Below are 14,966 nucleotides of genomic sequence, written 5' to 3'. Positions count from 1 at the left end.
CAGAACAGAGGTTTGGGGAAATTTTAGAGCAGGGGTGGGCAACCGTGGTCCTCAAGGACCACAACCCAGTTGGGTTTTCAAGATTTCCACAATGAATATGCATGAGATTGCATGTACTGATTCCATTGTGGAAAAACTCAACTGGGTTGTGGCCCTTAAGAATCGTTGTTGCCCACCCCTTTTTTAGAGGCTTGACTTTTAGAAATCTTGAAAATGTCAGGGCAGTAATTTTTTATTTTAGGGATTATTCCCTGTACTTTTAAAAAATATATATTCTGCAGGGTCCAAAATTCAGGCTGCAGCAGTTGGCATTTTTCTAAAATGCCGGCCACCACGGGTAAAACAAGGATTGGGATATTCAGTGTTGGGTATCCAGATAGTGGCCAACACGGAATATCCAGTAGTCAGCGCTGACTGGTATTGGTGTCCAGTTAGCGTCAATATTCAAACTGCTATGTGGATATTTAATCAGCGAACAGCTATCCGGTTAGCAGTTTAAATATCACCATTAACTGGACCTCCTCCAACTCTGCCTGTTCCGCCCGTAGACTGTCTGGATAGTGCAGTTTGCGGTTAGTGCTACCGAATAACCCACTAACCGGATTTGTGCTTTTGAATACCGTCCAGACAGTATTTAGTGAATATAACTTTCTTCCAAAGGAAAAGAAAAGTAAAATGTTAAGGAACTGATGTTTTTGATCTGCAAACAATTCATTGTTTCGCTACAATGCTTAAAACTTTACATAGACTGCTTGCTTTTCAGGACGTTTGCAGCGAATCGATGCTTCGCTGTTTCCTTGAGGAGTTGAAGGTAATTGCTCACGAATGTAGGGACGAGAACAAGGAGGAGACACACAAATACGTGAATTTTGTGAACATAAACATAGGACATCGACTGAAAGAGTCATTCTATAATGTAAGTTTTTGTTCCTGTAGTACCTTCTAATTATAATCCAGGCATGGAATGTTGGCTTTCCAAGACTGATTGAGTGGGTTGCTTTCTTGAGATCATTCCCATGTGATACCCAGTGGCAAGACCAATTGTAAGGCAACAACATTAGAAAAAAAAAAACCCCTTATATAAAATATTATTTTAATAATATTAAAGCACATGAAGGATTGCTTTGTGACTGTGAATCTTCTCTGTGTGCTTGAATTACTCAGGGCCTGATTTGCTAAGCTATGATCATAGAGTGTAATTGTAATTCAGTGTACTTCTACCCTTATCCTACTCTGTATTGCTCACTAGAAGCTGTAGTCCCATCCCCGGAGACTTCATCAGCCTCATTGGGATTTCTTTTCTCTATATGCTACTATATATTCGTCCCAGAGTTGTATTCTCTTTTCCGGAATCTTATCGGCGTCCTTGCACCTACTGTTACTCTATTTTCCACTCTGTATATATTCCCGGAGTTGGTACTTTCCTCTCCGGAACCTGTAAGCCGCATTGAGCCTACTGCTCTGCGGGAAAATGTGGGATACAAATGTAATAAATAAATAAATAAATAGAGACACAGAATAGGGGAAGAGTCTTAGGGGCTGATATTCAGACTGCAGGAGGTAGCCAGGCAGCCACTTCCAGTAACTGGCATTGAATATTCACTTTATTTTTGGCCTTTTCCAACTTAACTGGCTAAGCCGATATTCAGCACTAGCTGGCAGTGGCGTACCTAGGTTGGCTGCCACCTGGGGTGGGTTGCCGCTATGCCCCCCCCCCCAGCACATCACACCCCTTGGGATATCACCCCCTCCCCCCGATGCATCACCCCCCCCCCCCAAAGTGCATCATCCTCACCACCTGGGGGTGCATGGAGCAGAAGTGCGGCTGTCGGCTCCACTGGTCTCATGCTCCGGAACTTCAATGTCAGAGGGGGCAGGGAACTGGCAGAGCCGACCATGCACCCTCTTGTTGCCTGCACCCAGGGTGGACTGCCCCCAACTCCTCGCCCTTGGCAGGGCCACCGAGAGGGGGAGGGAATTCCTAGGACCCAGCCCCCCCCCCCCCAGTGCCAGCAAGCTTCTTCCGGGTCTGCCTCTCCTGCTCCTGCATGCTGCCCAGGAACTGGATGATTGCATTAAGGCAATATCTCATTAATTCAATCATCCAGGTCCCAACTCCTGGCACGAGCAAGAGAGGACAGACCAAGGAGATTGGATGAAAACAGGAGACAGGATGATGTCAAAAAAATTGAAGCCAATTAGGTTAGTCTCTCTCTTTCACCTTCTCTGTGCAGCAGTCATCCCACAACAAAGCTTGGTAGCATTTTTATTTGATCCCATTTATATTCTCAAATATGCCGGCTTGTGTAGCGGGCAAAGGTGATGGTGTGGAGGAGGGGCAGGGGCGCTGCAGTCCAGTTCTGCCCTGGGCCCAGCTGTGTCTCTCGGTGGTCCTGGCCATTGTTGGTATGCTACAGCGGGTTGATTAAATTGGAACCAGCTAAACATATTCCAGGTATTACTTCTTGACACACTGTCCTCATTTGGATTCCAGGGCTCCGTCCTCTCCTGGTTCTCCTCGTATCTTTCCCAATGCACCTTCAGAGTATTTACTAACGGCTCTTCTTCCACCCCCGTCCCTCTCTCTGTCGGGGTCCCTCAAGGATCTGTCCTTGGACCTTCTTTTCTCGATATACACCTCTTCCCTGGGCTCGTTGATCTCATCACATGGATTCCAATACCATCTCTATGCTGATGACACCCAGCTATACCTCTCCACTCCCGACATCACAGTCAAAACCCAGACCAAAGTTTCGGCCTGCCTTTCAGACATCGCTGCCTGGATGTCCAACCGGCATCTGAAACTGAACATGGCAAAGACTGAACTCCTTGTCTTTCCACCCAAACCCTCTTCTCCTCTTCCCCCACTTTCCGTCTCTGTTGACAATGCCCTCATCCTCCCCGTCTCTTCAGCCCGCAATCTCGGAGTCATTTTCGACTCCTCCCTCTCCTTCTCTGCCCATATCCAGCAGACAGCTAAGACCTGACGCTTCTTCCTCTATAATATTAGCAAAATTCGCCCATTCGTCTCTGAACAGACCACCCGAACCCTCGTCCACTCACTCATTACCTCTCATCTTGACTATTGCAACCTTCTCCTCGCTGGCCTCCCGCTTAGCCACCTATCCCCCCTTCAATCTGTCCAAAATTCCGCCGCACGTCTTATCTACCGCGTGAACCGATACTCTCATATCACCCCTCTCCTCAAGTCGCTTCACTGGCTCCCGATCCGCTACCGTATACAGTTCAAGCTTCTCCTATTGACCTTCAAGTGCACTCAATCTGCAGCCCCCTACTACCTCTCTACCCTCCTCTCCCCGTATGTTCCCACCCGTAACCTCTGCTCTCAGGAAAAATCACTCCTATCTGTACCCTTCTCCACCACCGCTAACTCCAGACTCCGCCCCTTCTGCCTCGCATCACCTTATGCCTGCAACAGACTTCCTGAACCCATACGCCGTGCGCCCTCCCTGCCCATTTTCAAGTCCTTACTCAAGGCCCATCTCTTCTCCCTTGCTTTTAGCGCCTAACCACCTTCCCCTTTCCTGATACCTATACTGGCTACATAGCGTGTTACTGTTAGATTGTAAGCTCTCTTGAGCAGGGACTGTCCTTCCCCATGTCTAAACTTGTACAGCGCTGCGTAACCCTGGCAGCGCTATAGAAATGCTAAGTAGTAGTAGTAGTATTGATGTGATCATATTTGGCTGCCAAACCTGCGCTGAATATCGCTGTTCCTGGCCAGTTAAATGGTTTTGAATATCGGCTGGACTGTGAATAGGCCATTAGTCTTTGCCCTTGGGCTTTAATGTTCACACAAGACATATAGCAATGGCCGCTAATGGCCCCAGAATGAGGTGAATCCTAATTTGTACCATTCATTTTTGGCAGCAGCATGGTTTCTGGGGCCAGACACAGCACAGTCAATTTGGGAGGGGGAGAGGAAGTTCAGCAATCACATTGAAGCTTTTTGACAAGCAGACAAACAAGCTTATCCCTGCCATTTTCCACCCCCCCCCCCCCCCCAAATATCATGGCTGATCATATCAGCAGCTCAGCAGAAACCTGATAACAAACAACAGCAAATCAACACCATTTACTCTTGTGCGTTCCGAAAGAGAAGACAGCAGTAAATTGGTGACTTCAGAAAGTTACTCTACTGAAGCCCAAAGTCTAAAAAAGTGAGGGGTTGATATTCAGTGAGATTTATCTAGGTAGGAATGGCTCCTAATTGGGTAAATTCTACTCACCAAATCCAGAGCCTGATTTTCAGCAGCATGATATGAATAATGCTGCTGAAAATCCAGACAGACCACTTCAATACCAACAGTGGAGGAGTGGCCTTGCGGTTAGAGCACTGCTCTCAACATCCAGAGGTGGTTGCTCCTTGTGGTCTTGGGTAAGTCACTTAACCCTCCATTGCCTCAGATACAAACAGATTGGGAGCCTGTTATACCTGAATGTAACTCACTACTGAAAAGGTGTGAGCAAAATCCAAATAAATTTATGTACGTATATATGCCAAATTTCTGCCTAAGTGCTACTCTGTAAATACACATGTATCTTGCATAATGCCTATTTGCAAAGGGGGGAAGGGGTGTACACATAGGCAGAGCCTGGGTGGAATAAAAGCAAGATGCACCCTTACATGCATATATACCTTATAGAATACTACAAAGAATGTGTGGGGTTTTTTAGCATTTAGCCACACAATTCTGGAATGCGCTGCTACGAAACCTAAAAACGACCTATGAACAAACCAACTTCCGAAGTCTACTGAAGACCCATCTCTTCAACAAGGCATACAACAAAGATCAACAAATATGAATTTCTGTACACACATCCAGAATTGCCCCTCAAATATTTGCTTGCCAAACTACTAACATGTTTCTTTATTATCATGTTGGAGTGGAGGAGTGGCCTAGTGGTTAGGGTGGTGGACTTTGGTCCTGGGGAACTGAGGAACTGAGTTTGATTCCCACTTCAGGCACAGGCAGCTCCTTGTGACTCTGGGCAAGTCACTTAACCCTCCATTGCCCTATGTAAGCCGCATTGAGCCTGCCATGAGTGGGAAAGCGCAGGGTACAAATGTAACAAAAATAAAATAGATACTATTGGAGATTCTACATGGAATGTTGCTATTCCACTACCAACATTCCAACATTCCATGTAGAAGGCTGCGCAGACTTCTGTTTCTGTGAGTCTGACGTCCTGCACGTGCAGGACGTCAGACTCACAGAAGCAGAAGCCTGCACGGCCACATTTGTGATCTGCAAGGGCCGACTTCTACATGGAATGTTGCTATAGCAACATTCCATGTAGAATCTCCAATAGTAGCAACATTCCATGTGCTAGGACCGCTGCTTTTTAATATATTTATAAATGATTTAGAGATGGGAGTAACTAGCGAGGTAATTAAATTTGCTGATGACACAAAGTTATTCAAAGTCGTTAACTCGCGACAGGATTGTGAAAAATTACAAGAGGACCTTACGAGACTGGGAGACTGGGCGGCTAAATGGCAGATGATGTTTAGTGTGAGCAAGTGCAAGGTGATGCATGTGGGAAAAAAGAACCCGAATTATAGCTACGTCATGCAAGGTTCCACGTTAGGAGTTACGGACCAAGAAAGGGATCTGGGTGTCGTCGTCGATAACACACTGAAACCTTCTGCTCAGTGTGCTGCTGCGGCTAAGAAAGCAAATAGAATGTTGGGTATTATTAGGAAAGGTATGGAAAACAGGTGTGAGGATGTTATAATGCCGTTGTATCGCTCCATGGTGCGACCGCACCTTGAGTATTGTGTTCAATTCTGGTCGCCGCATCTCAAGAAAGATATAGTCGAATTGGAAAAGGTGCAGCGAAGGGCGACTAAAATGATAGCGGGGATGGGACGACTTCCCTATGAAGAAAGACTAAGGAGGCTAGGGCTATACAGCTTGGAGAAGAGACGGCTGAGGGGAGACATGATAGAGGTATATAAAATAATGAGTGGAGTGGAACAGGTGGATGTGAAGCGTCTGTTCACGCTTTCCAAAAATACTAGGACTAGGGGGCATGTGATGAAACTACAGTGTAGTAAATTTAAAACAAATCGGAGAAAATTTTTCTTCACCCAACGTGTAATTAAACTCTGGAATTCGTTGCCGGAGAAAGTGGTGAAGGCGGTTAGCTTAGCAGAGTTTAAAAAGGGGTTAGACGGTTTCCTAAAGGACAAGTCCATAAACCGCTACTAAACGGACTTGGAAAAATCCAAAATTCCAGGAATAACATGTATAGAATGTTTGTACGTTTGGGAAGCTTGCCAGGTGCCCTTGGCCTGGATTGGCCGCTGTCGTGGACATGATGCTGGGCTCGATGGACCCTTGGTCTTTTCCCAGTATGGCATTACTTATGTACTTATGTAATCTCCAATAGTAGCAACGGTGGAGGAGTGGCCTAGTGGTTAGGGTGGTGGATTTTGGTCCTGAGGAACTGAGTTCGATTCCCACTTCAGGCACAGGCAGCTCCTTGTGACTCTGGGCAAGTCACTTAACCCTCCATTGCCCCATGTAAGCCACATTGAGCCTGCCATGAGTGGGAAAGCGCAGGGTACAAATGTAACAAAAATAAAATAGATACTATTGGAGATTCTACATGGAATGTGCTATTCCACTACCAACATTTCATGTAGAAGGCTGCGCAGGCTTCTGTTTCTGTGAGTCTGACGTCCTGTCAGACTCACAGAAGCAGAAGCCTGCGCGGCCACATTGGTGATCTGCAAGGGCCGACTTCTACATGGAATGTTGCTATAGCAACATTCCATGTAGAATCTCCAATAGTAGCAACATTCCATGTAGAATCTCAAATAGTAGCAACGGTGGAGGAGTGGCCTAGTGGTTAGGGTGGTGGATTTTGGTCCTGAGGAACTGAGTTTGATTCCCACTTCAGGCACAGGCAGCTCCTTCTGACTCTGGGCAAGTCACTTAACCCTCCATTGCCCCATGTAAGCCACATTGAGCCTGCCATGAATGGGAAAGCGCAGGGTACAAATGTAACAAAAATAAATAAAAATGTTACCCAAGATCCTCTATTATTACTAAATGTACATTTTCTTTATAATTCTTATATATTTCTTAAATACCTCTTGATATGTTTGCTTGTTAAAATTCTCCATGCTCTATCATTATCATGTTACCAAAAATTCTCTGCTATTACTAAATGTATACTTTCTCATGTATTCTCACTATTCATGATGTATTGTAAGCCACATTGAGTCTGCAAAGAGGTGGGAAAATGTGGGATACAAATGCAACAAATAAATAAATAAATCTACAGTTGGCATAAATTCTCGTGAGTTGCTAAATAGTAGTAGTAGTAATTATAAGCACATATTATTGCTGCTACACTAATATTCTGTTAAGAAGAGTAGGTGCCTATGTTTCTTTATAGAATAGGCTCCTATCAGGCACCTTCTGGGCATCTATTTGTAGGTGCCCTGTTATAGAATTGCCATTTATCTGGATAGTGCCAGGCAGTCTGGAGGTGGAGCCTAGGCTGAGTTAGCATCTATCTCGTTGCAGTAATATTGTGTCCACTAACTCCCAGATTACATGGCGTGTTAAGTTGTGAGTGCAAATTTGGCCACACGACCAAATTGCATGTGCAACTTAATTGTTTAACAAGCCAATCAGCGCCAATAATTGGCCACTAACTAGCAATTATTAGCACTAGTTGGCACCAATTAGAATTTACACATGCAAATTTCTAAGCGTAGTCTGTAAAGTGCTGCATGTAAATTTTAATGCGCGGATCACAAAAGGGGCCATGGCCATGGGAAGGTCATAAGCATTCCTAAAAATGACACGCACTGTTATGGAGTACACCCGATCAGTGCCTAAGTTAGGCGTGGGCATTTCTACCAGGTTTTCATTGGCGTAAATGATTGCACCTAAATGTTAGTCACAGGAACAGGCACTAATGCATATTCTATAAACCGTGCCTAATTTTAGATGAGGTGCGTGGTTTTTATGGCGCCATTTTTTTCAGCACCATTTATAGAATTTACCCCTAACTGGGTAACTGCGCAGATAGTTAGGGCAGCACAAAAGGCTGTCCTAACTTTGGGGCTGATGCAAGTGGAGGAGTGGCCTAGTGGTTAGGGTGGTGGACTTTGGTCCTGAGGAACTGAGTTCAATTCTCACTTCAGGCACAGGCAGCTCCTTGACTCTGGGCAAGTCACTTAACCCTCCATTGCCCCATGTAAGCCACACTGAGCCTGCCATGAGTGGGAAAGCATGGGGTACAAATGTGAAAAAAAAGCTACCACCAGCATAAATATGCAGTTAACATTGGGTGGTGCAACTTATTGTGCTCTAAATGCTCAGAGGGCTTGAGCACCAATGTTAACGTGCACTACAGAAGGCCACTAGTTGTATTAAGATGGATGGTAATTTAGTTTAAATTGCCATTTATAACCCGCTTTACCGACAAGTTCTAAGTGGTTTACATTTAACAGGGTATTATCAAAATATTAACTAACATTAATTAGTACTTACGTACAGTGGAACTGTTCAGGATACAGTAAACAATATTACATTACATCTTATTAACTAGCTAGACATGGTTGAGCATAATTGTTTATGTAAGGTCATATTTAATATGAAACTTGATAGTCTTTGGAACTCATAGTCTATAATGTAGACCTTTCGCCATTTTTATCGGGTCAAGTTTAGGTTCCGTGTGAGTGTCCTGCTAGGTTTAGCAGGTGGCTTCGTGTTCCATCTTCCGTGTCTTGTGTAGATGTGGGGCTAGTTTTCCAGAGGTTGAGCCAAAGTGTTTCTGGAATAACCAAGTTTATGAGGCCAGTAGGTATTCCTTCACAATGCACAAATAAAAACACTGCAATGCAAAGAAGGAAAAGATGGCTTATAACGCCGAAAAATTATCGCCAGGTCAGGGGAGAGCATAGATAGTTTAGCGGAGAGGATTTCTTGTCAATTTTTCACATTGAACTGCCAGTTTTGTCTTCTTTTACAAGCAAGTTTTATAGACAAACAGGAAGGAACAAACATGTATGCGTGTCGGAACAAAACCGAAAGTAAAAGCATACATCTGCGAATATATATGAGCCTTGCAAAAATCTTACGTACTAGTAATATTTGTGAGGCTCGTATTTAGGCGATGTGTGCCGACAAGTCCGTTTTTGTCTGGGCACGTGCGCACAAGTTGCACTTACCGCAAAACTTTTGTGCATATGCGTCAGGTGCGTTCCTCCCTCCACTTCCTCGTTAATAGCACAGTTTAATTGCACATACATTTTAAAATCGTTTTTTGCATTACTGTCGTGTTGTCGGCCCATCTGCACATGGCTTCAGCACCCAGCTTTAAGCACTGGCCCCTCTGTCTGCTTACTTACCCAGGTACTGATCAGAATATTGGTAGCACCTGGATATGTAGTTGGCCTAGTTATACGCAGATATTTAGCTCCAGCCAGTATCCAGATATCAGCACTGACTATCTGGGTATAAAAACCCCATGTCTGCCAGAATTTTTAAAAAAACGTTGATCTGCATAGGCTAAATAGCATGTTAGAAAGCATCCAAAGATCACGGTAAGGCTCTAAGGGATTCTTGTACTAAACTGGGGTAAGTGCTAAAGCATACTTACCACAGCTTAAAATAGTATACTGCGGGACTCGTTCAGGCGTCCTGCGGTAAGTTCCAAATCTTAAATTTTTGTTGGAGGTGGCGTGTCTGGAGGCAGAGAGTAGGCAATCCTGTGCTAATCAATTAGCGCATCCGCATTACTGCACAGTATCCCCTGGATTCTATATAGCGCAACTGAAATTGCATGCACACATTTGGTACACAATTTAATCACCTTAACAAGCCAATCAGCGCTGGTAAGTGGTCCAAACAAGTGATTATCAACACTAATTGGCATTCATTAGAATTTACTATTAGGCTTATTTTGTAAAGCGGTCCGCGTAAATTCTAATGCACGCCACCAAAAATGGGGCATGGCCATGAGCGTGGAATGGGCGGATCATGGGCATTCCAAAAAACTATGCACAGGGTTATAAAACATACCTGCTCTGCAGCTAACTTAGGCTCTGTTATTTGCACCAAGTTTTAATTAGTATAAATGGACACGTCCAGAGTTAGGTACAGTCATGGCTGCTGGGCATGTTCTATGAACCCGCTAGGCATATTCTATAAACCGTGCCTATCTAGGCACGGTTTATATAATACATCTAGATGGAAATTTTCCAGCGCCAATGTTACAGGCGCCATTTATAGAATTGGGTCCTAACTGGTTAGCACAGGATTACCTCATAAACCCTTTTTGCCTACAAAATAGGTGTCGGTAAGTGCTAACATGGTAATATTTTTTAGTGGCTGCACTCTAATGATGACAGCACATGGTCGTTACTTCAAAAAAATGGAAAATCGGCCATTTTATGCCATCCATGTCGCCCAGCGCAGAACGCTTTTATAGCGTTACTAGGAAAACAGGCCCGTTTCAGGAGCAAATGAAACGGGCGCTAGCAAGGTTTTCCTCCCCAACCCGCCCCTTCTCCCTCCCTGCCTACCTACCGATCCCTTCGTTGCCCCCTTCTCCCTCCCTACCTACCTACCTACAGACCCCTTCGTCGTTCTGACGGCATCGGCATTGCTTCGCATTCCGCACCTTTTGGACGCACCGAACGCCATTGCTTCGCCCTCGACGTCATGACGTTCGACGTGAGGCGGGGCCCCTAGCCTGGGCGATTTCGGTGGCTTCACCACCATGGTCTTACGAACCGTTCTGGAAGGTAGTGACAGTGACGTCACTGTCCTCAGAACGTTGAGGGTGAGTTTTATTATATAGGATAACTCTTAAGAGTTTACGGCAGCATCACACCGTGTAGGCGCAAGTGCTTTCCCGCCCACTGCATGAGCAAGGGACCAGCAGTCTCTTTTCATCTGCAGTGAAGAGAGAATGCGTTTTCAGTGCCTCCTCAAAGTGTCTGGTGCACATTTTTTTCTTTGAGACTTTGTGAGCCTTCCTTGCAACTATTTTTAGCCCTATGCTTCTTTTTTTTAAAGGTAGTTTCTTTTCTTCCCTTACAGTTTTAGTCCATGTGTTTCCCTATCTGGACAATTGACTTGTGAAGAGCACGTCAAAGGATGGTACCCAGGAGTCCATGCAGAGAACTATTCGGTGCTAGAGACAGAAGCGTAGTGAGGCCAGCTGACACCCGGGGCGGTTTGCCGCTGCGCCCCCCCCTGGGTGCAGCATGGCGCCCCCCCCCCCCCGGAGCGCGCAACCCCCCCGGAGCGCAGTCTTACCAAGGGGGGCGGGCGGGAGGACCGCTCCGTCACGAGTGCAGTCGCTGGGAGCTGCGTTGGCTCCATTGGTTCCCCTGCTCTCTCTGCCCCGGAACAGGAAGTAACCTGTTCCGGGGCAGAGAGAGCAGTGAACAAGCGGAGACAACACCCCCCCCCCCCCCCCAGCGGCGTGCACCCGGGGCGGACCGCCCCACCGCCTCCCCCCTTCCTACGCCACTGGCTAGAGAAGCTAGGGTTCTTTTTTTTTTAAATTATTTATTTATAATTCAATTATACATCTTATCAAAGAAGCATAAAAAGAAACAACTGAAATTTAAACAAAACATTCTATACTTGAGACAACTATTTGTCTCAATAAAGGAAATAATAACTTTCTACATCGACCACAAAATTGGAAATACTTAAATAGATCCAAGATATAGTTTAACAGTTAAGGTAAATAATATATTCGGACTATTACATATTCCGGGTACATTCTCAATCTATCATACAGTGCCCATATGGGGTCCTAAACTTTAACATTAACATTCTCAGCCTCTTTAGCTAACAAAAAATCCTCAAGTTGTTTTGGTTCCGTAAACTGGTAATTATTCTGTAGGTAAATGAAACGACAATTTAAGGGTAAACGTTGCCCCAAGATTTAAAGTTCTTTGACGTAGTGCTAAAAATGCCTTACGTCTATATTGGGTATCTCTGTCGAGATCCGGGAAAATCCTAACTTTGGAACCAAAAAACATTGAGTCTAGATGCTTAAAAAATAACCTTAATACCATCTCCCTATCTATCTCCAGAGCAAATGTCACCACAGCTGTTGTCCTTTGTGTAACCACTTCCAGGGACGATTCAAGAAAAGATGTCAGGTTCATTCCTCCATCCACAACAACTTGGTCGCCTCCAGATTTAGATGTCACTGCAGTCTGAAGATAAATTACCCTTGTTATGGGTGGCAGCGATTCCCCAGGCATCCCTAGAACTTCCCGCAAATATTTTTTAACTATTTCAATAGCAAATATAACTGGGGATCTGGGGAAATTGACAAGCCGCAAATTAAGTCTTCTCTGCTGGTTTTCAAGATATTCCATCTTCTTTTTAATAAAATTACTGTCCTTAATTGTGGCTTTATTCAAATTCTCCAGTTTTTGAATTTTATCCTCAAGCAATTTTGTAGCAGACAACTGTCGGGCGTTAATTTGTTCCTGTGTCAATAGGGCTTCAGACAATGTTTTTATTTCGCCAGCATTTTTTAACAGGACTGATTGAAGCGAGGAATGCATTGAAAAAGTTAAGTCCCATAGTGAATCAATAGTTACTACGGCTGGTCTCACCACACCAATATGAAACTCAGGAAGGGAGGCGTTGGAGATCTGTTTTAAGGCATCTCTCATTACTGAGGAAAACGTTTTAACAGTCTGTCCTACCAGTTCTCCTTCGCCTCCACCGCAATTGGCTGGGCTCCCTTCTTCGGGGGTCCTATCCATTTCAGGCATAGGGCCCTGTGAATCACAAGCCGATCGCGCGCTTCCTGGTTGAGGTGGTGCCGCACGGGCCTCAGGGCTCAAAGAAGCCCCGTCTACACTGGAGGCCGAATAGTTGGAAGCTAGGCCGATAGTAGGAGAAGATGTCGCCCGGGGACCCAGCTTAACTCCAAAATTTTCCAACGTCGTCTGTCTCAGGAGGAGGGTACCGGTGGGGATCACAGGAGCCTCTCTCACTTTTCCCCGCCGCTTCCCCATAACAAAAGGGGGATTCGGACTCCTCACTCGGTTCTACGTGGACGATTCTCAGAGCGCGTCTAGGGTAATGTCTCAGTTCAGCGCCATCTTGGATCTAACCCTCGGGTTCATTTTAAACTACTTCAAATCCCATCTGCTCCCAGTCCAACAATTGGAGTTCATAGGATCCCTGCTAGATACGCAGCAGGTGTGAGCCTTTCTCCCTGTGTTGCAGGTGGACACTCTGATCAAGCTCGCCATTCAGGTTCGTACCTGTTGGCAGGTCACAGCTCGGCAGATGTTGAGGTTGCTGGGCTACATGGCCTCCACTGTGCGTGACACTCCCTTGGCATGTCTCCATATGAGAGCTGCCCAGTAGACCCTAGCTTCCCAGTAGTGTCAGGCCTCGGAGAACCTAGCGGATATCATCCAAGTGACACCAGAGTTGGTTCAATCTCTCCTCTGGTGGATAATTCAATCCAGTTTGATCACGGGACTTCCATTCCAAATTCCTCAGCCCCAGACGTTGCTGAGGACAGATGCATCTCGCCTGGGGTGGTAGCTCATTTGAATGGGCTTCACATTCAAGTTGCTTGATCAGCTCAGGAAACAGATCTTTAGATCAACCTTCTGGAGCTACAGGCAATCTAGAACACTCTAAAGGCTGTCAGAGATCGGCTGCTCAACCAAATTGTACTCATTTAGACGGACACTCAGGTTACAATGTATTACACTGACCATGAAAGGGATCTACAGTAGGTGTCGTCGTTGATGATACGTTGAAACTTTCTGCTCAGTGTGCTGTGGCGGCTATGAAAGGAAAATGTTAGGTATTATTACGAAAGGAATGGAAAACAAAAATGAGGATGTTATAATGCCTTTTTTATCGCTCCATGGTGCGACCGCACCTCGAATATTGTGTTTAGAAATCAAACACAAAGAGAAGGGCGACAAAAATGATAAAGGGGATAGGATGACTTCCCTATGAGGAAAGGCTAAAGTGGCTAGGGCTCTTCAGCTTGGATAAAAGACGGCTGAGGAGAGATATGATAGAGGTCTATAAAATAATGAGTGGAATGGAACAAGTAGATGCTTTCCAAAAATACTAGGACTAGGGGACATGAGATGAAGCTACAAAGTAGTAAATTTAAAATGAATCAGAGAAAATGTTTCTTCACTCAACGTGTAATTCAACTCTGGAATTTGTTGTCAGAAAATGTGGTAAAGGCTTAGCAGAGTTTTAAAAAGGTTTGGACGGCTTCCTAAAAGAAAAGTCCATAGACCTTTATTAAATTGGACTTGGGGAAAATCCACTATTTCTGGGATAAGCAGCATAAAATTTTGTACTTTTTTTGGGATCTTGCCAGGTATTTGTGACCTGGATTGGCCACTGTTGGAAACAGGATGCTGGGCTTGATGGACCTTTGGTCTGTCCTAGTATGGCAATACTATGTACTATGTACTTAAGTACCAGATCATACCCTCTGTGTCAGGAGGACATCCAGATGTGGCAATGGGCTGTCCAAAACATGATAGTTTTCAGAGTCACATACCTGGTGGGCAAATTCAACAGCCTGGCAAAGAAACTGAGCAGAGTCATGCAACCGCACGAGTGGTCCCTCATCATGGGTGTTGCCCGTGAGATTTTCTGAGTATGGGGCACCCCCTTGGTGGATCTGTTTGCCACTCTGTACAATCACAAAGTCCCTCAGTTCTATTCCAGGCTAAGCACACACAACAGACTAGCGACAGATGCCTTCTTCCTCCATTGGGGGAATGGCCTTCTGTATACATTCTCTCTCACATTCCTTTCTTGGGGAAGACTTTGCTGAAACTCAGATGAGACCAGGAAACCATGATCCTAATCACTCCATATTGGCCGAGTCATATTTGGTTCCCTCGTCTACTGGAGTTATCCTCCGAAGAACTGTGGAGATTGGAG

The 14,966-nt window shown here is 45.2% G+C and overlaps 1 protein-coding gene across 8 annotated transcripts in view; it reads left to right on the top strand.

The window, feature by feature from the left end:
- Nucleotides 1-14,966, top strand: part of IL15 (interleukin 15) — a 322,051-nt gene that overhangs the window by 209,597 nt on the left and 97,488 nt on the right. For 7 of the 8 annotated variants that reach the window (XM_030191693.1, XM_030191691.1, XM_030191696.1 and 4 more), the window contains one exon: nucleotides 764-916. The exons of the other annotated variant lie outside the window; for it this stretch is intronic. In XM_030191693.1, coding sequence (XP_030047553.1) covers nucleotides 764-916 — 153 coding nt within the window. The remainder of the gene's footprint in view (nucleotides 1-763; nucleotides 917-14,966) is intronic. 8 annotated transcript variants of the gene reach the window in all.

This window comes from Microcaecilia unicolor, chromosome 2 (assembly GCF_901765095.1).
Source record: "Microcaecilia unicolor chromosome 2, aMicUni1.1, whole genome shotgun sequence".
In the NCBI taxonomy this organism is placed as follows: domain Eukaryota; kingdom Metazoa; phylum Chordata; class Amphibia; order Gymnophiona; family Siphonopidae; genus Microcaecilia; species Microcaecilia unicolor.
Note: the sequence above shows the minus strand (reverse complement) of the source record. Positions and strands in the feature narration are given on the sequence as shown.